This window comes from Vigna angularis, chromosome 10 (assembly GCF_016808095.1).
Source record: "Vigna angularis cultivar LongXiaoDou No.4 chromosome 10, ASM1680809v1, whole genome shotgun sequence".
Classification (NCBI taxonomy): Eukaryota; Viridiplantae; Streptophyta; class Magnoliopsida; order Fabales; family Fabaceae; genus Vigna; species Vigna angularis.
Window position 1 is genome coordinate 21,911,376 of NC_068979.1, and position 21,713 is coordinate 21,933,088.

Here is a 21,713-nt window from a genome sequence, read left to right on the forward strand (position 1 = left end):
ATAAGTGGAATCAACCTGATTTTAATAGAATCCTGAATATGCGGTTGCTTCAAAAATTTCTTTTCTGGGACATTATTAAACACATAATTTTTGTGTCACCTGTATACTGATGTCGTGGCCACATACCAAGTGGATGACACGATTTTAAAAGGGTTCTCATCTGTCAGAAACCTAACACTTTATGAGAAGTAAGGTAGCTAAGTGAATTGGATAACAACCACTTATAAAAGGATTTAAAATCTGGCAAGTTGCTTTATCATTTCTCAATAATTTCAGGACGTGGTATATATAAGCTCCATTATTAGAACATTACTGTTGAAATGAATACTATCCTCTTTAGTTCTAGATAGGGAAAGTTTCAGCTTGATGGTGGCTTTTGATTTGAAGAGCTAAACTTACTGCTAAGGCAAGATAACTTGAGAATTTCTAATTTCCAAAGTACAACAACAATAATGAGCTACCATTTGTGACTCAGAAAAATTACTCTTCATTTTACCTCAGAAACTAAATAGTAAATCACATAAAGCTGGTGGAAACAGACGGCACTGGCATGACAAGAAATATAGCTTCGTTCACTTTTTACAGTGATACTAATAAAGTCCCATAAAATCATCCCTTTTCAATGACATATGAATTGAGTTCTAACTAGATGATGACAAAATTCAACATTGCATTAAAGCTCATCTTCAAGGATCAATCAACATTAAAAGGGTAAAAAGAAACTTAAAATTAGCAGAAGAATGCGTTGACCGGGAGTCGAACCCGGGTCTATTGCGTGGGAGGCAATTATCCAAACCGTTGGACTACTGACGCTTCCGACAAATGAAGGAATTAAACGTAATTATAATATTAAGTATTTATTATAGAATAAATAAATAATGCTGACTCGTATTTTTGAAGTTTCCTATAGGGATAATTTATATGGTATTAATTTTACAATTATATATAATTAAATCTTGGAATAAAACAAAAATAAATTTAGATTAAGTTTTATTTTACATATATATATTTTAAAATTAGCAAATTTATTTAAAAGAATACCACATTATACCAATTTTTTTTATAAATTATAAAATTTTATTATTTGAATAAAATAGTTTCGAATGACTTATAAAAAAAAGCACATTTTCTAGATCGAGGTTAAAATTTATGAATTTGATTGTAAGTAGATGCATAACATAAACAACCAAAGATTTTGATCATGGAAAAATCAGGTGTAACTTTATTTAGAAGTTCAAAAGGCGTTTTATATGAAATGATGGGTGAGGGAATGCGGTTAATGAGAAAAATAATGTTTGATAGCATAGGACCAAAAGTTTGATGGAATTTTGGGTTGAAACATGAGGGTCCTAGCAACATTGAGAATGTGTTGATGTTTGTATTCCACTCTCCCATGTTGAGGTGTGTAAACACAATTAGTTTGATGTATTATTCCTTTAGAATTGAAAAGGTCTTTTAGAAAAAATTACGGTCCATTATCGGATCAGATACATTTTGATTATGGTTTCAAATTGATTTTCAACTAAGTTAATAAAATTTTGTATATGCGTTCTCACTTCACTTTTTGATTTTAACATAACAATCCATGTGTATTTACTAAAATCGTCAAGTATAGTGAGAAAATATTTGTGCCCATGAATAGATGTTTTGGAAAAGGAGCCCCAAATATCCATATGAATCAAATCAAAAATTTTAGAACCTCTACTAGAGCTAGGAGAATAAGACAACTTCTTTTGTTTAGCTAAATGTCATAAATTTCATTAGAATCTTTTGAAATAAAAGGAAATTGTTGATTCAAGACATTAAGACGGCTACTAGATAAATGTCCTAATCTAAAGTGCCAAAGGTTGGAGTTATTGATGGTGGTGGCAGTAGCATTATTAGTAGATGGGCACCTTTCCTTTCCGATTGTCAAATGAAAAAGTCCTTCCTTTAAGTTTGCTGAACCAATCATCATCATTGTGTTCATGTCTTGTATTTGACAAAGGATATTAGAGAACTCATTTAAAAAAATTATACGGCAAGGAGCAGTAGTTAATAATTTAGGAAGAGATAATAAATTAAAAGTAAAGTTTGGAACAAAAAGAACGTCATGGATAATGAAATCTGGAGAGAATTGTATGCTTCCAGATATATGGGCCCGAATAGTAGACCCATTTGGTAAATTGATGTTTCATGGCTTGATTTCAGAATATTTAAAAAAATGATCTAATGAAGTTGTGATGTGATCAGTGGCTCCGAAATCAATTACCCATGGTATGGTGTGTGAAAAATTATTAATTGTGCGTGCGGTGTTAATGGAAATAAACCTACTGCCAAGACCAGAGTTGTGAGATTGGTTTGGGTTTGAGTGAGAGAGATTGGCCCTTAAAGGGATTTCTGAGTTTCCCCCGCCTGATCCGGAAGCTTTGTTTAGAAGACTCATTAGTTGTTGGAATTGGGTCGTAGTAATGTGAAGACCTTGGCCAAAGTTGAAATATCTTTCCTTTCTCCTTCATGAGTTAGGATCGGTGCAACATCTGAAGAGGAAGAGGCAGTAACATTATTCACGGTGCCTCTAGTGGTTGTGCCGCCACCACCAAAAGTGTTCTTGTTGTTGAAAGGGCGTGGCTTTCCTGGATATTTGGGATGTCCAGGAGGATAGCCAAACTTGGTATAACACACATCACTGCTATGTCCAACACGATCGCAATGGACGCACTTTGTTGGATTGATGTTGTTTTTCTGGAAGCACGAATCAATAGTGTGTCCAAGGCGGCCACAAAATTCACATTTGCGAGTTTGTTTTGCCCCCTTGGTTGTGGATGGCCTCGGCCTTTACTAGAGACAACATTGATGAAGGGATTGGTTTTCGTGGAAGAAGATGAGTTATGTTGTCGACGCTCATGTTGGATGATCATGGAGAAAACACGATTAGTAGAGGGAAGAGGGTCAAGTAATAAGATTTGTGAGCGAACCATGGCAAATCGATCGTCAAGCCCTTTTAGGAAACGAATGATGAAATCCTGTGAATGGTAGGTGCGAGCAGAGCAAGAACAAGGGGTTAGAGTTCGGTAGTTGTCCAACTCTTCCCATAGGGATTTCAGATTGGTGTAGAAGTCGGTGATGGAGAGCGCACCTTGTTTGAGAGAATAGATTTCTTCTTGTAACTTAGCAACACGAAGAAAATCTCCTTGAGAAAAATGTTCGCGAAGGTTAATCCAGACATTAGTGGCTCACTCAGAAAACACAACACTTTGAGCGATTGAAGGAGAAAAGGAATTGAGCATCCATGACATTAACAGAGTGTTACATCTTTCCCAAGAGGGGTATAAGGGATTGATGGTTGCTGGTATGGGGATGGCGCCATTGAGAAAGCCCATCTTGTTTTTAGAAATAAGGGTCATTCGGAAGGAATGGGACCATGACTGAAAGTTGTTGGCAGAGAGAGGTGGAGAAACCACAACAGATGAAGGGCTCTCACTTGGGTGTATGTAGAAGGGGCTTGAAGGATTTTGGTTAGGATCAACAAAGGGAGGAGGAGGAGGTGGAATGTCTTCCTCCTCATTTCCAGAGGAGCCTGAATAGGCCATGAGAGAGTAAGCTAGAAAAAGCTTGAACCTTTAGAGGGCTCTTGATACCATATTAGAAAGTGAGTTTTTAAGCCTAACTCAACCTCACAAAACCGGCTTGTAAGGTGAGGTTTGCATCCCACTTATATATTATAATTTAGCCTTATCTCTAGTTGATGTAGGACTTCCAACACACCCCCTTCACGCCGAGGTATAAACATCTCAAGCGTGATAGTAGAAATTAATGGGTGGTCCGATAGCGGGTGAAATAGAAGAATAGAATGCCCACATAGAACTCGCTAGGATAGACTCTTAACTAGGCTCTGATTTCATAACAGAAAATAGAAGAAAAGGCAATTTGCATAAATTTCAGTCTATTGATTCTCAATGATTACATCATATATATAGTCTGAACAAAAAGAATGGGTGTGACCTAAAACCTTGGAGGATAAAGGCATATTATGTATTATCTATTGACAGCTCATTGTTATTCTAGAGCTCATTATTATTCTAGAATGCCCATTAAAACAGAAAAGATTCATCTGTTGTGCTACCATTCAGTTATGCTAATTACGTTGTATTTAAACCAAAATTATAAGGTTCTTCTATTAAATAATATTAAGATAATATGAGAGAATTCAAAATACAACCAGAACTTATACTAAAAGAAATATATGATATTTATTTTTAAGTTTAAAAATATCAAAATCAACTTTAAGTCATACCAAAAGATTAGGTCATATTTATCTTATCTTCATGTAAATCTTATTCAGGTAAATGATTACTTTCATAATCAAATTAAATTAAGGATAGAATAAAATTGTGGAGTTACCTGTAATTCAAAAGCTACATGATGAATATTATTTTCTTTTTCTAACCTTTTATCCTAGTGTCCATGGCAGTCAGGCTAAAAAAAAAAAACCAAAGATTAAAATGAAACACTGAACTCAATAATAAAAATGAAAATTAATTTTTTAAAACTATTTATTCTTCTTCCATCCACGTTATCAAGAAACAAAAAAAATTATGTTTTAATTTTGTTTTCATACTTCTATCTTTCGATCTTCCCCTCTTTTTTTATGCTTGCATATCTTCTTAATTTCTTTCTATCGAAAGTGAAAAGAGATATATTCTCAATTTTTTTATGCTTTTAAAATAATCACTCTCAACAATTAAATACAGTTCTCATCAGAATTATTGTTAATGTATATAGATATGGTAGAAGTCAAGATTTGAGGAGCAATTGAACTCAACTCTAATAAATTTGCCGTGGCGGGGAAAAGTAGTCGTAAAGGCACTGCAATGTCAAATCCATAAAAATTCATCCATTACTATTTCTTACACCCTTTCAAAAGAACTAGTTATATCTTTTTATAAGATTCGTTTGTAATTAATTAAATAAATAATACATTAATGAACTTTTCTAAAATATCCTTAATCAGTTTATTGTTATTTTCTTCTTTTAGAAGTATTATCTGTCAAAACAAATTCATCTCAAATTTTGAAAAGATGGGTATAATAGAAGCATAGAAAAAATCAGTTTATGACTAGGCTATGGACTACAATTTCTAAAAGTACAGGTCAAACTACTATACAAGCAATTAGACAATAAGTTTCACTAGAACCTATTGACTTTCATCTTCATATTGAATGTCATCATCGTTAACTTCATCAGAACTGCAGCCGTTGTCCATGACATTGACTTGCGATTGTCGAAATTTGTTGATAGCATCTCTAGCTTCAGAAACCAAGGCAACTTTTGCAGCTTTAACTGCATCCTTTTTCTTTATGCTTCTTCCTTCACCAATTATATTCGTAGAGGCTGCTCTTCTCCTAGATTCCCTACAGCGCAATTTATTGACATATTTTTCATGCAATACCCTGTTCTTTACTTTCTTTAGTACCGGTGGACTAACAAGATCTGTATTGTGCGAGCCACTAAATCTTGAAAGTAACTTATTACCACTTGAAGATGATGTTTCAGTGCAACTTTGCAGGAACCCTTTGTTTTCCTTTAGCTGCTTTGGAGTAGAAAGGGATTCACTAGGCTGTAAAGCATTAGTGGACAAATCTATGTTTGGTTCAAGAACGGAAAATATGTCCCCTGCACGGTCTAGATCACCTGCAAGCCTGCGCTGTAACTGCTTCTCAACAGACTTCTGGGTAATAATGTTCTTTGGTTTTAGAACATTAGATCTTCTAACTTTTATGTCAATAGGGTTGAGAAGTTTACTTGCAGATAAAGAAAATTCCTGAATGGGTGATGATTTTAATGTCTTTGCCCTTGATCGAGGCTGCAATTGAACTGGAGTCACATGGTCAATGTGAATTCTATCAAAGCATTCCTGTTGAGACTTTCCAGGCACCTGCAACATATTTTGAATGGCAATGGTTCAACCAATACAAGAATAAAACATATCTATAAGCTAGCTGCATCCGCATGTACCTGACAAGCAATTGACTACGGACAGACTATAAAACTAAATTTGTTCTTTAAGAAATGTACATAAAGAAATAAAATTGTCTAAAACTTTCAACAGTTCCTCAATGTCCGGATACATGATTGACGTTAAATAAAATGATATCGGATGGAATAAAGTTAACATGCCATTGTTCTGTATATTTTTAGGATGAAATGGAAACCATCTCATATCATATCCCTATTTTCTAGGGGAAGCAAAGTGTTACATTCCATTCCTTCCTCCTATTTGATATGTTAAAGTAGCCATTTTTTGAGTTAGTTAATTAGTTGTTGTGACTGAAGGGGAGGTTCTGAATGCAATTGTATTAACTGGTATCAGCTGTCACGTTCCTGAACACACTCCTTCAGAAGTGGTGGAATCAACAAGAACGCAAGCGTATTTACACAAAATGGAAGAACGGTTAGAAAATTGCATTTCTGAGAAGATTGAAGCAAAAATTGGGGAATTGGTAGGTGCTGTGCAAAAGACATTACATGAATACACTTGAAAGGTACCATTACTGAACTACTCCAAAAAAATCTGAAGATTCGGAAAAGTTACCATGAGCTAACAATTCAGGACATAGACAAAATCACGTTCCAGATGACGTCCAAGAATCTGGTTCTGGTAACATTCGTTCACATTCTGCTGCTCCTTATTCATGTGGAACTTGGTTTAGATAGAATCTCCAAGATTCAATGGTGAGAACGTGAATCAATGGATTTGCCAATGCGAAATGTACTTTGCCATTTATTTTACTCCTGAAGAATTTAAGGTACGTCTGGCAGTTGTGCATTTTGAAGTTGTAAAACTTTGCAGTGGCATCAGGCTTTTGTTAAATCTATTAATCATAATCATTGGCCATCTTAGATTGCATATGCGAATTGTTAATGGATAGATTTGGTAAAATTGGGGAAGATCCAATGGTAGAACTGATGGATTTGAGGAAACATTCCACTGTTACGTCCTATCATGAAGAATTTGGTGCCATAATTAATCGATTGGACCTTTCTGAAGAATAGTTGTTTCCTAGGAGGGCTTAAACATGATATTCAGATGATGGTTAGGATGTTTCAGCCCACAAGAGTGATGAAAGCCTTTACCGTTGCAAGGGGCTGACACATTAAATAAAAGACCTAACAAATATGCAGGGAATGAAAAGGACATTATTCATAAAGTTGTTCAGGAGATTTGGATTCCTGTTTTATTCAGAACAGCTCAATTATTATGCTAGTCCTGATGTGTTAATTGAAAAAAAAGATGGCTTTTGGAGATTGTGTGTTGATTATAGGTAGCTTAACAAGTGTAGAGTTAAAGCCAGGTTTCTAATTCTTTTGGTAGAAGACTCGATGGATGAATTGAATGGTTCCGTTATTTTGTCCAAAATTGACCTGAGGGCAGGTTTCCATCAAGAGAGGATGGATCCTTACACAAAACTGCATCCAAGACACAGTGGGCATTATGAATATTTGGTCACATCGTTTGGACTTCTAAATGTTCGTGCAACTTTTCAAAGTTTGATGAATGCTGTTTTCAGGAAATTTCTAGGAAACTTTTTTGTAAGTTTTCTTTGATGATATACTGATTTATAGCACCAGTGAATCTAAACATATACAACATTTGAGCAAGGTGTTGTCAGTCATGAGGGGAAATAATCTGTTTGCCAAGAACTAAATGCTACTTTGAAATGAATAAAGTGGATTATAATGGTAATTTCCTGTAAAAAAAATCAGAATCTCTACTGATCCTGAAAAGATTCAGGCTGTCAAAGATTGGCCTTTGCCTCAAACTGTTAAACAACTACAAGTTTTTTAGGTGGTCTTACTAACTATAATAGGAGGTTTGTTAAAGGATATGACACAATAGCAAGGCCATTAACTGATATGTTCAGGAAAGATAATTTTAGTTCCACTTGGAGTCACTCTAATTTTAGTTAGAAGGGGATTGATATCAGCTCCTGTTCTAGCTCTACCATATTTCAATAAAACTTCCATAGTATAAGTGGATGCTTCCTGATATGAAATTGGTTCAGTGTTAAAGCAAGAATATCATCCTTTGGCTTTCATTAGTAGAATTTTTACTCAACACCAAACTCTTTCCACTTATGAAAAGGAACTGATTGGGGTTTTTTTGCAGTCCAAAAATGGAGACACACCTACTCATAGACACTTTGTGACAAAACTAATCACAGGAGTCTACATTCTGGATCAGAGTCTTTCCACTGGTTTTTAGCAGAGTTGGTCGAGTTCGTTGATGAGTTAGTTGAGTAGTTCACTAACTCTAAACAATATCTGTTGTGGCTGAAAGGGGGGATTACTGATGCAATTGTAAAACTTTTCTTCTTTATCTTATTCTCTATATCAATAAAGATCCTCCAAAGTCTTTCTTGTTCAGAGTTTCCTGTACCTTCTGTGTTCTTGGAATTCATTGGAATTCCTATTACTTGAGTTACTGCACCATGATAGGATACAACAAGATGAAACCTAGTATCACTCCATTCTACATCATTGCATTCAAACAGAAACATCTGTCACCTTTCAGAATTATTGTTTTGCCCTAAAAGAGTACATTATAACTTATTCACTGTAATTCTTAGCTGAAAATAGCATGCAAGTTCTGAGCACACACTTGAAGCACCATATCTGTTTTGTAACATTTCAGCAGACAACAAAACAAAGGCAAAACAAGACAATCATCAACTAAGTTTTCAAAGTATAGCAAACTGCTTGATTTTCTGAATCCATTTTCCCATTATCAACAATCATATCAAAACTCTTTAAACCGTAAACCAACCACATAACAGTCAGCTTCCAAGGGTTACACAAGCCAATCCCAAACATTCAACTTCAGTTAAATAGCAACAGCATGAATCACAAACTTTGTTCCAAGTTGATGTCAAACCAAAAGTCAATTTTTTCTACTGCATACACACAGAGAGGGATGCATACCAGTTTGGAAACGTTCTTCCAGAAATGGGGGCTAGGCTTTGCAGTAAGATATGCTCTTTGGAGAGCCAAATCTTGTTCCTTGGTCCATCCTTTCCTTATTTCATCGTCATTGCGCTTTCTCTTCTCTCCATTTCCCCTCTTCTTTCTTTCTCCGCCAAAACCCTCATCACAAACAACACGATTTTCTTCTGTTTTAACTCCAACGATCTCTCTATTTCCACCCTTCTTTCTTCCCCCACCAGCACCCTCATCCGAAACGACACCATTTCTGGTCGTTTCAACTCCAACCCTCTTCCCTTTTACCCCCTTCTTTTCTCCCCCACCAGTCCCTTCATCTGAAATGACACGATTTCCTTGGGTGTTAACTCCATCCCTACTCCCCCTGTTTCTCTCCTTCTTCCTTCGTTGACGACACCCTTCATCCGAAACGCCATGATTATCGTGCGTCCTAACTTCATCCCTCTTCTCCTTTCTCTCTTTCTTTCTTCCTCCACCAAACCCCTCATCCAAAACGACAAACTTTTCTTTCGTTTCAGCTTCACCGCCCTTCACCCTCGTGCCTTTCACTTTCTTATCGCTTGGCTCGTTGTTGAACCTGGGAGATCGTCGAAGAGATGAAAACCCAACGTCCCCATTGTTAAGCCTCGGAGATATTCTCGACCCGACTGTAGAATCATTGGATTTCTTTACGGAAACGGTGGCAGATTTGGGGTTGGCAGTGGTGTGGTTTAGTTGTGGGAGGAACCTGGGTGACCTTCGTGGGGTGAGGAATTGACGGTCTACATAAGAGTTTTTGTCTGACATTTTCACAAACACTTGAAGGCGTCGCTTCTACAGTGAACAAAGATTAGATGTGCATTTTTTGAATTCAAACTCGAATTGAATTGAGGCAATTGCGTCACGCACCCCATGTTTTCTACACCACATGTATAATGAAATGACAGTCTTACCCTTCGTTCTTCTTCTTTGCCTATGCCTTGGGTATCTTAATATCAATCTAATAGAAGTTACTATAAAACCTAATTTATAAAGCTGATTTTATCAAACACAACTTATCCATTTTTATAAATTTTAAATTTCTGTTCATTCTAATAATTTTGAAAGAAAATTACACTATTATGGTTAAAAATTCTAATCTTAATTATATCCTATATACGTCTCTTCAAACCCTTTTCCTTTTCAGTGGTTCTTCCAACCACTTCTCCCAACCCCCTTCTCAGATTGATTTTTTTTCTTTCCTCTTTTTGGTGGTTACTCTTACAATCAATCAATATAAAATTTTATTTTGCTTCAATTCCATAATCCTATTTCTTTCACTTTCAATTTTATTTATTGTATTTTTCCTTAAAGAATTATTCTTATAAATTATCACTGATCCTCCCGTATTCCTTTTATTTTTTCTTCTAGTACTTGCAGTTTTGTTCGTATGTTTTTGGTACTCTATTTTCAATTGCCTCTGTACAGTTTCTTTTCCATGCAGTATCTTTTTTTTTTTGTCAGCTTCTATATTCATCGCTATAATTGATATTTGAAAATTTTATTTATAACACTCTTATTTAGGACCGAAATAATGTCATCAGCTCAAGACGACATCTTATAGGAATAAACATATTGATCATAGTAACAACGTACACTTTGATTATGTTGAAGGTTAGGACGATTGATTAAAAGATTGGAGAAAAAGATAGATAAGCAAAATCTTAATGTATTAATTTAAATAAAAATTCATGAAAATATTATAAATAATATTATTCATCAAATCAGATAATTAGGTAATTTTTTTTATATTCATTTTAGTATATACTACTGTTTATATATATATATATATATATATATATATATATATATATATATATATATATATTTAATTTTTGAATGTTAGAATATCTAATTTCAAAAATAAGACTATCTAATTTGAACATCAAACTATCTTTGTAGGTGAAAAATTACATCTTGATTTAAAAAAATAAGAAAAAAGATCAAAATAAAAACTTTATCGCAGGCATATTTTGCCTACAATAACAATAACTTTCAATATAGAATTTGTATGAATTTGCAAAAAAAGTGTATAAAATGTTAATTATACTTTGCAGTCAATCAAATTACATGTTAATTCTTATAATGTAATCAATTAAAAGTAAATATTGTGAAACTTAGAAAATAAAATATTAAAGTTAATAAGTGTTTTAAAATAATGAGATCAAATATTTTAAAGTTAAAATAATTTAATAATATAAATAGAATTTTATAAATTCGTCTCATTATCTAAAATACTCGTCATCTCTCTATAACTCTTTCTCCGAGTTCCTTTTTCTTTCTCTCTACAATCTTTGACTCTTAAATCATATGTATGATTATCAGAAATCTTCTAGGAGATAATGATAGTGTACTCTCCATCATTATCAGATCAATTTTCCTTCTAGAACAAGTAAGTTTCTATTCATTTTTCCCTTTACCTCTTAGTTTGAGGTCATGCATAAGGGTTCCTTCGCATGAGTCTTTTAGCTTCCTTTTCTAGATCTTCATTGATGAGAGGTCCTAAGAACTTGTTTTAGTCATGTTTATGTGGTTTGTAGGTTTTTTTACAGTTTCTTAAGCTCAAAGCAAAAGTAGAGTACTGTGTAGAGCTTAATAGATTTTCTGATAAGGTAAGGGAAGCTAGTGCTTATGCTTAAACTCTTTATTTCAAGTATGATTAATTGTTGACATGATAATATGATGATTTTGTTGTAATTGAGCTTGTTTTAATGGTAATTGTGTTTTGACGAGTGAAATTAATTGTATGTTATTTAATGGCTTGTTTGAGCATGTGTTGGATTGTAGTAATCGTATGAATATTATTATTTTGAAGTTGGTAATATTATTTTGGATTGAAAATGTGGAGGAGAAATGAGTTAGTAGGATTATAGGTCATTTTTTGTCAAAAAGAGATGTTTTTGATAGGTGAGTTTTGGAAGCAAAGGTCTAAAGGGAGAAATGGTCATTTAGGATCTGTTGTATGGTCATTTAAGATTTGTTTGGGTGGTAAGTTAGTAGAAAGATGGTCTAGAAATGGATGGTAGACAGGAGATTGTGTTTGAATGACTTTTAGGTGCAATTTTAGAGGTTATGGAGAGTGAAATTTTGATTTGGAAGATCTAAGGCAATTTGGAGTGGTTGGGATATGTTTTTGAGTTATTTGTAACTTGTTCTGACCCCTAAATTGCTTAGTTAAGAGTTAAATTAGGTAGAATTGATTTATGGTCTATAAAGTGGTGTTTTAGTTGTTGTAAGTTGGAATTTCATAGTAAAATGAGTTTAAACTTAGTTTAGGTTGGATCATATACACTGGATAAGTCTATTGTGGTTTAGAATTCCATTTAAGAATGTTAGAAGTTGGTAGAAATGCCTAAGATAGGCCAGGGAAGGTTGAGAGGATGCAAATTATTTAGAATTGGTATTTTGCATAATTATGCAGAGTGGATGGGCGAGCTAGTGGCTCATTGGGCGAGTATTATGGGGTTTTGATAGTAAGTTTCAACAGCTATGAGAGTAAGCTCGTTAGGCTGGAGAAGTCCTTTATTTGGACTCTCGCTCGGCAAGTGGATAGTGCTCGTTGGGCGAACTTGTGCTTGCTAGGTGCCATGATTTTGGCGTTGGGCAAGTGCGTTTGAGTTGTCTTGGTTGTTTGTTTTTCTCTTTTCTTTTGTGTTTGGATTTAAATGGTGTGATGTTATATTTAATACTTAGTGATATGATTTGAAATATATGATGGTATGAAAATTTTGTGATTGAACTCAGGTATGGTTTGGAAAGAATTTCTAGAGTGAAATTTTTAATGATGGTTTCAAGTAAGTGATGTATTGATGTACGAACTCAGCCTTGGAAGTTATTCTAACACTCCAATAATAGCGTCATCTTAGATAGAGAAGGGGATTATGGATAGAGAAGGGGATTATGTGGTGAGGAGTAGCAGGAGATCTTAGTCTATGGTCTGGTGTTCTTTGTTCATAGGTAATAGACAAATTAATATTGTGTGGTAGCTTGGGGGAGCCAGTTGTTTCACCACTACAAGTGCAAAACTTGTCATAGTTTGACATCAATACATTTATCTTGATGGTTTTATCTAGCTCAATGACATGATTAGGATGATTGGTTTGATTTGGTTGGAATATAATGTATAATGAAATCTTAATATGCGATGTTTGTTTCTTTTCACATTAGCTTATCCTATTTTTGTGTGTTTTTGTGTTTGTCTATTGGTTTATGTTTGATTCTTGTGGCAATGATCATCTGGTGGGTGAGTAGAGGGTGATGACGTTATGTTAGAGCAAGCTTTGGAGGGTGATGGTGTAGATGTGTAGTTTCTTAGTATAGATCTTTGTTATAGATACAGTTTGAGTAAAGCCTTATGTAATTATCTAGTTTTTTCTCTTTTTGAATTGTAAATATGTAATAGTCTTATGGTTATTTTGGATAAATGTATGAATATTTTATATTTTTTTAAAGTTTAATTGTTCTATTTTATTGATCATGTGATGTTTCCTGTTAGTAGTGATACTAATTAAATGGAATGTTACATATAGTAATCTCTTTGTTACTTCAATATATTAAAAAAGCAGGACCGTTAATTTTTTTCAAGCTCTTTAACTTGGACCGATAAATTTCTCAGTTCACGTAAATTGAGTTTCAATATTTTTTCAGGTCCTTTTCTGTGAAATGTTGCATGTGAGTCTTCTTTCGATCAGTTGTATGTAGGGATGACAACGGATTGGGTCGGGCACGGGTAGTGCCTACCCGCAACCCGACTCGACAAAAAAAAAATTCACCCACTACCCGCACGGATTTCCGCTTAAAAAGAACTCACGAGTATTTTAAAACCCGCGGATATCCATGGATACCCGCAAATATTTAAAAAAATATATTTTTAAAAATTATTAAAATAAAATTTAAATAAATTTACAAAAACTATATAAAATATAATATAAATTAAAATTTAATTTTAATTAAATTTAACCTTATAAAATATAAACTAATGTTAATTTTAATTAAATTTAACTTAATAAAATTAAATTTAACTTAATAAAGTATACTATCCGCAACCGACCCGTTTATAAACAAGTATTAAATTACCCACTACCCGCAATCCACAACCCGCGAATAGTAAATATTCGCAGGTATCAACTATTCGTCACGGATTTTATCCGTGGATATCCGCTGGCGCGAATTTTTTTGTCATTCCTACTTGTATGTATCTTTTTATTTTTTTTTATATAAATCTCTATTAATTAGTAATTCTAATCGTGTGCTATAATTGTATGTGATTTTTCTAGTTGTAGATAAAACATTTTTTAAGTTTGAAATGAGTTTGAATTTTTTTTAAAAAGTTCGTTTGTCTCTAAAATTAAAAAAAAATTACATTATTTTCAATGTTATAGACATCTTGAAATCTATAATTACATTATTAAATATTAAATGGTATGATGAAATTAATTTATTGAAATATTGATCTATTGGATGTGGGTATGATGGAATTGTTTTAAGTTGTGTTGATCTTCAATTTATTTTCTTCTCACTTTAATTTCTATCTAACTCAAACAGCTGATTACCACGCACTCTTAAATTTAATCTCACACCAAGCTGCTGTGAAAGATTCACTTCCCTATCCCATGCAATGTGTTAAACAACATTATCTCATTATCATAAAGCATTAATCCCATTACATTTTAAATAACAACGTGCGGTTCATGGGTTTTGCGAAATTAGAAAAGGTAAATAACTCTCATTATTATGTACGCTGACGATGATATATTTCTCAACAATGCTTTATTTGTCAGCAAATAGCATAATGTTTAATTAATGATATAATACGAATCGAATCGAATATATATATACATAATAAAGATAGGTTAATAATAAAGCATAAAAAAGAAAACCGAATGACAAAAAATTATACGATTAATGTGTAAAGCTGATGTACGAAGCGCATTCATGCAAATTGTTTAATGTTATTGGCTATCCATAAACAAACTAATAGTGCAACGTAACCTAATTTTTTGGTGCTATGCCTCCCACTCTTTTCTTAAACCAACCTCTTTAAGGATCTAATAGGTGGAGTTTAGTACTAAAGGATTACTATTGTGTGCAGTTTTAATGGATAATTTTTAGAAAATCTATGTTTTTTTTGTTTTTTTCAAACTTTTTTGTTGATTTTATACTTTTAGTTTCATGAATCTAACTTATATAAGATTCCAAATCTTTTATACTTAAATTTCACCATTTTTATTTCTACGTTGATAGATGAATTAGATTTATATTTCACTGAAGTTGAATGACTAGTTAATCAGTTTTTGAAGTATCAAAATCAAGTTAAACAAAAGATCACACGTGTCAATGATTTTGATTATTATTTTTTCAAAATTTTCATTTTAGATTTTGACTTTGTAAAATATTGTTTAGCTTAAATCTCAATGTCAAGAAAATTATTAGTAAAAAGGTACCGAGATAACAAAAAAGCCATTCTACAATATATAAAATCAAGTAATAGTTTTTTAATTAGATTTTTAAGATGCTTACAATAGGCCAACACTTTAGTTATTTGATAAAGTAAAGTGAGGAAAGCAGGATAATAGTGATATTATTTTCCTTTTTTGGAGGAGAAAAAAGAACAAATAAAACCTTATAGTTATTATATGTTAAGAAAATTATGTCATAACAATACTAAAAAAAACATTACAAATATTATTTTATTACACGTGAAAATTATTATACAGACTTTTTAAATTAGTATTATTAAACAATAATTTTTTTTTGGAAGTATAATTTATTTATTCTTTAAAAATAATTACCCAAATAAATAAATAAAAATTCTTTATTTTTTTAGTTTTTAACTTAAGAATTGTAAGCACAAAAAGAATCAATTTTTTTGGAGAAATAATGGAGTTTTTTAAAGCAAATATTGGCCATATTTAACCTTCTTTTTTATTTCTTTCACTTCATGAAAACAGACGAGAGACAATAATAAATTACAATAATATAAATGACATGGGAAGTACAATACACAATAAAATCAAATCACGTAGAAAACAAAATAATGAAAAGGGAATTTTGCGCTATTGCATGATAGCTAGAAAAACATAATATATGGAAATGGAAGTGTGTACAACATGGCGGACATATTAATTAATTATATATATATATATATATATATATATATATATATATTATTTTGTTAAAATTATTAAAAAGTGTTTGGAAAGAATTTATTTTATCCCAATAATCTTGTATATTTGAATTTGTTAGCCGTTCTTTTATGATAGAGTTGTGTGTAGTTAAAAATGTATAACATTCACCTTGAAAAACAAATTATCTCTAGTCTTAAATCAATAATTGATTTACAATACATATAAAAATATAATATTTCAACATACGGTATATGATTTATACCCAATTTCCTTACAAGGAATTCCAATATATAATTGAAAAGCATTAATCTCTTCATCATAACACAAAGTATGTAACGGGGAGAGAATATATTTTGTGCTTAAAAAGAATGCACATGACCCACTCCATCATCATCAGTCGCCATGTATGTATGATACCACCTTTCATAATAAGGCCAAGAAGAAACGACCGAGTTCAGTTTTGTATTCTATTTTTTTAATCATTTTGTTTGAGGCCCCATGATAACATATAAATATATACTCCTGCATAATAATGACTCAGCCTGGAAAATAATATATGTATTTACAATATATATTAATATTTTTTATTCAGGTAGGTTTTTTAGCGGGAAATGATATATTAACACTAAAATTTCACACAGTTGATGTGGCAATATATGTATTTACAATATAAATTAATATTTTTTATTCAGGTAGGCTTTTCCAACTAGAAATAATATATTAATAATAAAATTTCAGTAATTGTGCACCTTTTATGTGACATTTTTAAATTGATTTATATTTTTGCTCGCAGAAGATCCTTAAGTTTTTCCTCTACTTGGTTTAACTGAAGATAAAAAACAACAAAGAAAACAGGAGAGTAATAGATTTCAATGGAGCAAGCAAAACGAAAAAACAAGCTAGACAAAAACTACATTTCTTGACTTCAAGTCGCACGAAAAACTAAGAATGAAGGAAGAAATCACATCATTCAATTTCTTCAATTTTTGTTTTTTAATCTAATGTTTTTGAGGTTAGTAGCTTGAAAAAAATTATAAATCCGTATAGACATTGTCACATTTAGTTGTCGTAAAATTGTGTTAAATTTGGATGTTAATATATTATATTTTAACCGTTTCATCTAAACGAGAACGCAACAGTGTTAGACATGACGTATTTTGAATTGAAAACAAATAATGGATGGAAGATTTCAAAATTTGATGATGAAGAATGGAGTGTGGGCACAAGACAAGTTGTAGGACGATACACAGTGACAGAACCACTTGGCCACTAGTGAGAATAGAAAACGCTAAAATGAAAAAAGGGTCAAGTACTAACAATAATCACGGAAGGTACACATCTGATACTGTCTGCATCTAAAGATAAAAAGAAGTTCCAGAGTGAAATTAAATTAAAATTAGGTCATGAAAAGAAGCCACTGCGAATACTTTCTATCCGACATCATAGTTTTACGACTATCCAATCTATCATTTTCCTCTCCCATGTTTAAAATTTGGACCAAACGGGGACAGTGGCCAACATTCCCCACTTCCTCGAATCGTTCTTTTACACGCTTCCTCCTTTTTTTTTAATGTTTCTACTAGTGAGTTAAGCTTAATTCTTATCATATCCAAATCACCCAAGCGAGCAATAGTATCAATATTAATGCAGATTTTTGTTTTCTTTTGGTGTCATTGGTTTAGTTGCCGTGATTAATGAGACTATAGTACAATCGCACTTGTTCACAAATCGAATCAACTCCTATTCTTGCCAGCTACTCTTTTATCATTTTCAATAAATTGAAAGTTGAAATTTACACACAACCAACCTATTCTTCTACCACAAATACTTGTCATAACTGGCTGAGTGGAATGATAAAAAGATAAAAAGAAAAAGTTTAATGATTTCTGGTTTTCTCAAACTAATTGAATTTTTTTTGCATTTTTCAATTAATAGAACCGGTTTAATCAATTAAGTCACTTAAATTTACTAATTAATCACCACATACAAGAGCAACAGATATACGGAATCAAATGAAGCGGTCACGATCTCGGAATTGACCTGGTACCCACGTTGTTTTTTGTTTTTATCCTGCATCTTCACCGGGTGGTATAGAACAAATGGCGGCAACATCATGCATATATATAAACATATTTACACACAGCACCGACCAACGGTGGTTAACATGGCTTTGTTGGCAATAACTAACAGAAAGGAGCCACCGGCTGCGGCGGTTTGAGGGGCGGGGTGTCGACGGTGACAACAATGGTATCCGGGCGCGAAGGTTGACGCGGGCAAGGCATGGCTATGAACTTGGGCAGTTCATCTCCAGGCATCAACACTGGCAAGCTCTGACCTTTGTTTTGCTTAACCTGCAATCACAACGAAGAAATTAAAATAAAATAAAAATTATATGTATATATTTGCGGCATGGTTGAAATGAAATTGTAAAAAGTTACCATGGAGGGTTGGGATTGGGTGAGGGAGGGTTGAGGGTGTGGAGGAGAGAGAGATTGGCGAAAAGACCGTAGCTTGTCCCAGTGGTAGCAGCAGGAGAACATGCCGCTGAGGCTGAAGATTATGATCAAGAGGAGGGCAGTGCCCAAGGGGAAGCCGAGGGACGGTCGAGATGTGTCGATGTGGGATGGGGAGAGATCTTGGCCCTCCATCGTGTGTTGTTGTTGATGTGGTTGTTTGGAGTAGCAGTGGACCTGATACCATTGAGGTAAGAGGCGAATATTAGAAGAAGAGAAATGAAAATGTGAAATGCGTTGCGGAGAGTTATATAGTAGAAAGAGTGAGGTACGGAAGAGATAGATATCTGTGGGTTTGGTTTGGTTTGGTGACCCAGGGCGTCACTGACAGCGATGAGCGTTACCAAAAGCTGCTTTATCGTGCTTTTCCTATATATCATTTTATTTTTTATTTTCTTCAAAATAAAAAAAACTTCTCAAATTTCCTTCCTTTAACAATGCAACAAAATTATAATATAATATCCTATGCGAATAAATATCTCAGACCCCCTGCCTTAAATTCAATGACAAGACAACAGCTTTATTGCTTCTAATAATTAGGAAATTTTGGATATTTTTTCACATAGTGTAAGATATTTTTTTACAACTCTTTTAACAACTGTTAATTAACTTCTAATCAAAGACTGATTTTGGAAAATAAGAGTTGCGACTATCCTATTCTAATAGAGAATAAACGAGAAAGTAACAACTGCAGACGTTGTGTCGGTTGTCTGTGTAAATAGAGTAAAGTGCAAAAAATCATATGAAGTTTTTGTCCAATAAATACTATGGTTTTAATTTGTAAAATAATGCTATTTGATAGATATTTGACCTGAAACATATTTTTTTTTAATAAAATAATAATTGTGGCAAGCAGAGAGTTAAGTTTCAACGTCAACATGCTCGTTGCTTGCAAGGGTGTGACGAAGAAAAACAAAAACATATTCATGGTTGCAAGCAAATATGAATATTTATGAAAAAGTAAATCAAACCAATGCAACTATTGGGAGGCATGGAGGGTTACATTACATACACCTCGCCACTTCTTTTCTAACGTGGTCTTTCAAAATTTTCTATATAGCTATTAAGACATAATTACTTTTTTTTTTTCAAGTCTAAGGTACAGTTTTCTACAAGTTGTGAGACAGTTTAGTTGAATTTGATTTATTTAAAATATTTATATAATTGTGTTTTATTACTTTGAATGTACAACATTTCAAGTATGTCGTTTACTATTAGTGTTTTCAAACCAATACGAAGATTCATCAAATATAACAAACTACAATGTCCATGTAAACAAAGAAAAGTAAATACAAAAAATTATAATTAAACTGTTCTTTTATTTTAAATTAGCATTCTCTGATTTTTTTGTCTTGCTCCAAAAAAACAATCGAAACAACTTATATATTATATGTCAGTTTATAGTTTCTATATTTCATTATTAATTATCTGTCGCTCAAAAGAAGTCTTGAATGAAAGTTATCAGATTTGAAAAACAAAATCTATATAAATATTTCTTCTGAAAATTTTACGCAGTTAGTTTAATTTAAAAGAAAAATCATAACTTATGCATACAAAACAAACTAAACTGTATAGGCAATAAATATAGCGCCTTTTAAAATAATTTTATTTTAATTTATATAAAAATTGTGCATGTATATATATATATATATATACATATATATATTACTAGAATATATTCATAAAGAGATCTTTTTATACAGTTTTCATACGCGAGTTTACCAAAAATTATGTTGTAATTCTATATATTAAACATTTCAAAGTGTTGGTAATTTATCTTGAACATGTCACTTAATAAATATATAAAAAATGATATACAATTAGAAATGATATTTCGTTAAATTAATCGTTAAATTAATCAATGTGAAAAGGATAAATATATAATATTAGAAAAAATATAAATGGATTTATCTTTAGTCTAATATTGATCGATATATTATTGTTAATAGTATTTTCAATCTTCAAATTCAGAAATAAAAATAATAGTATTAACAAAATAATAAATATAAATATTATTATTGTCTCTGGAACAAATTATCTAAAGAAAAATATGTCACACTATTGAGAGGGATAAAAGAAAATATTTCAAACGTCACATACAAAACAATAAAATATAAATAATTTAAAATAAAAAGTTAAAGAAGAAAAGACACAACAATTTTAATATTGGTTAGATTTTTTTTTAAAACGTACACCAGTTTTATTTATCACAATGTCGATGAGATTGTTTCCTTGTATTGAAATTACATTCCGACCACACTTCAAAAGTGAAAAAATTTCTTGAAAATCTATCAAGAAGATTATATGATTTGATAGAAAACAACGTAAAAATTATACACCTATGTCTAATGGAAGAGAGATTCAAATTGCAAACGATGTGAAAAGATGTCACGTCTTATGATGAATATTCCAAAAAAGAAAAAGAGTAAGTGAACATGTGATGAATGATCTCACTAACGCAGTGTTCGCTTAGAGGGAAAGTATTGTTTAAGCAGTTTTATTAGCGATGATTTGAAGTGAATTTTGTATTCACATGCAGAGAAACGCGCAGACGGAAAGGAAATACGGGATGTTGTACTTTTTACTCACCCGCGGATGTGGTGAGATTTGGAGGGATCCAATCGAAAAAGTCTAAAGTGCCCATGTATATGGAAATAATTCCACTTCCAATGTATTGTGCAATTGAAGGAGCATTGTATTCTGCAAGTGTAATGTTTTATGCCTTGAGTGCTGACGAAGAGAAAGATGAGGTGATGTTAGTATGAGTGTGTTGTTGTTTAGGCAAGTACTTGTTGTTTTTTCGTTGCAGGGTTGGTGGTAGATGAAGAAGATAAGGTTGATGGAAGATGAAGAAGAAAGTGGTTGATGAAGATAACGACTGTTTGAAGCTGAAGATGAAGAAGATGAAACCGTATTCAGTTCCAAGGAACCCATATTCGGTTCCAGCCGCATGAAGAAGAACAAAGGGAAACTGTATTCGGTTCCCATTGATTGGTATTCGATTCCACGCGTATGAAGAAGAAGAATGAAAGCTGTATTCGGTTACCATGGGTTCGTATTCTGTTCCCCGTTGTTG

General features: G+C 32.6%; 2 protein-coding genes across 2 annotated transcripts; both read right to left on the reverse strand.

Moving 5' to 3' along the window:
• Positions 1-5,027: 5,027 nt before the first annotated feature.
• Positions 5,028-9,851, reverse strand: LOC108336380 (uncharacterized). Its single transcript, XM_017572813.2, has 2 exons — positions 8,962-9,851; positions 5,028-5,917 (listed from the first exon to the last, which is right to left on the reverse strand). The coding sequence occupies exons 1-2, from the start codon at positions 9,763-9,765 to the stop codon at positions 5,177-5,179; spliced, it is 1,545 nt and encodes a 514-aa protein (XP_017428302.1). The 5' UTR covers positions 9,766-9,851; the 3' UTR covers positions 5,028-5,176.
• Positions 9,852-18,014: 8,163 nt separating this feature from the next.
• On the reverse strand, positions 18,015-18,979 carry LOC108337696 (uncharacterized protein At5g65660). Its single transcript, XM_017574271.2, has 2 exons — positions 18,563-18,979; positions 18,015-18,475 (listed from the first exon to the last, which is right to left on the reverse strand). The coding sequence occupies exons 1-2, from the start codon at positions 18,770-18,772 to the stop codon at positions 18,308-18,310; spliced, it is 378 nt and encodes a 125-aa protein (XP_017429760.1). The 5' UTR covers positions 18,773-18,979; the 3' UTR covers positions 18,015-18,307.
• Between the last annotated feature and the right edge of the window lie 2,734 nt (positions 18,980-21,713).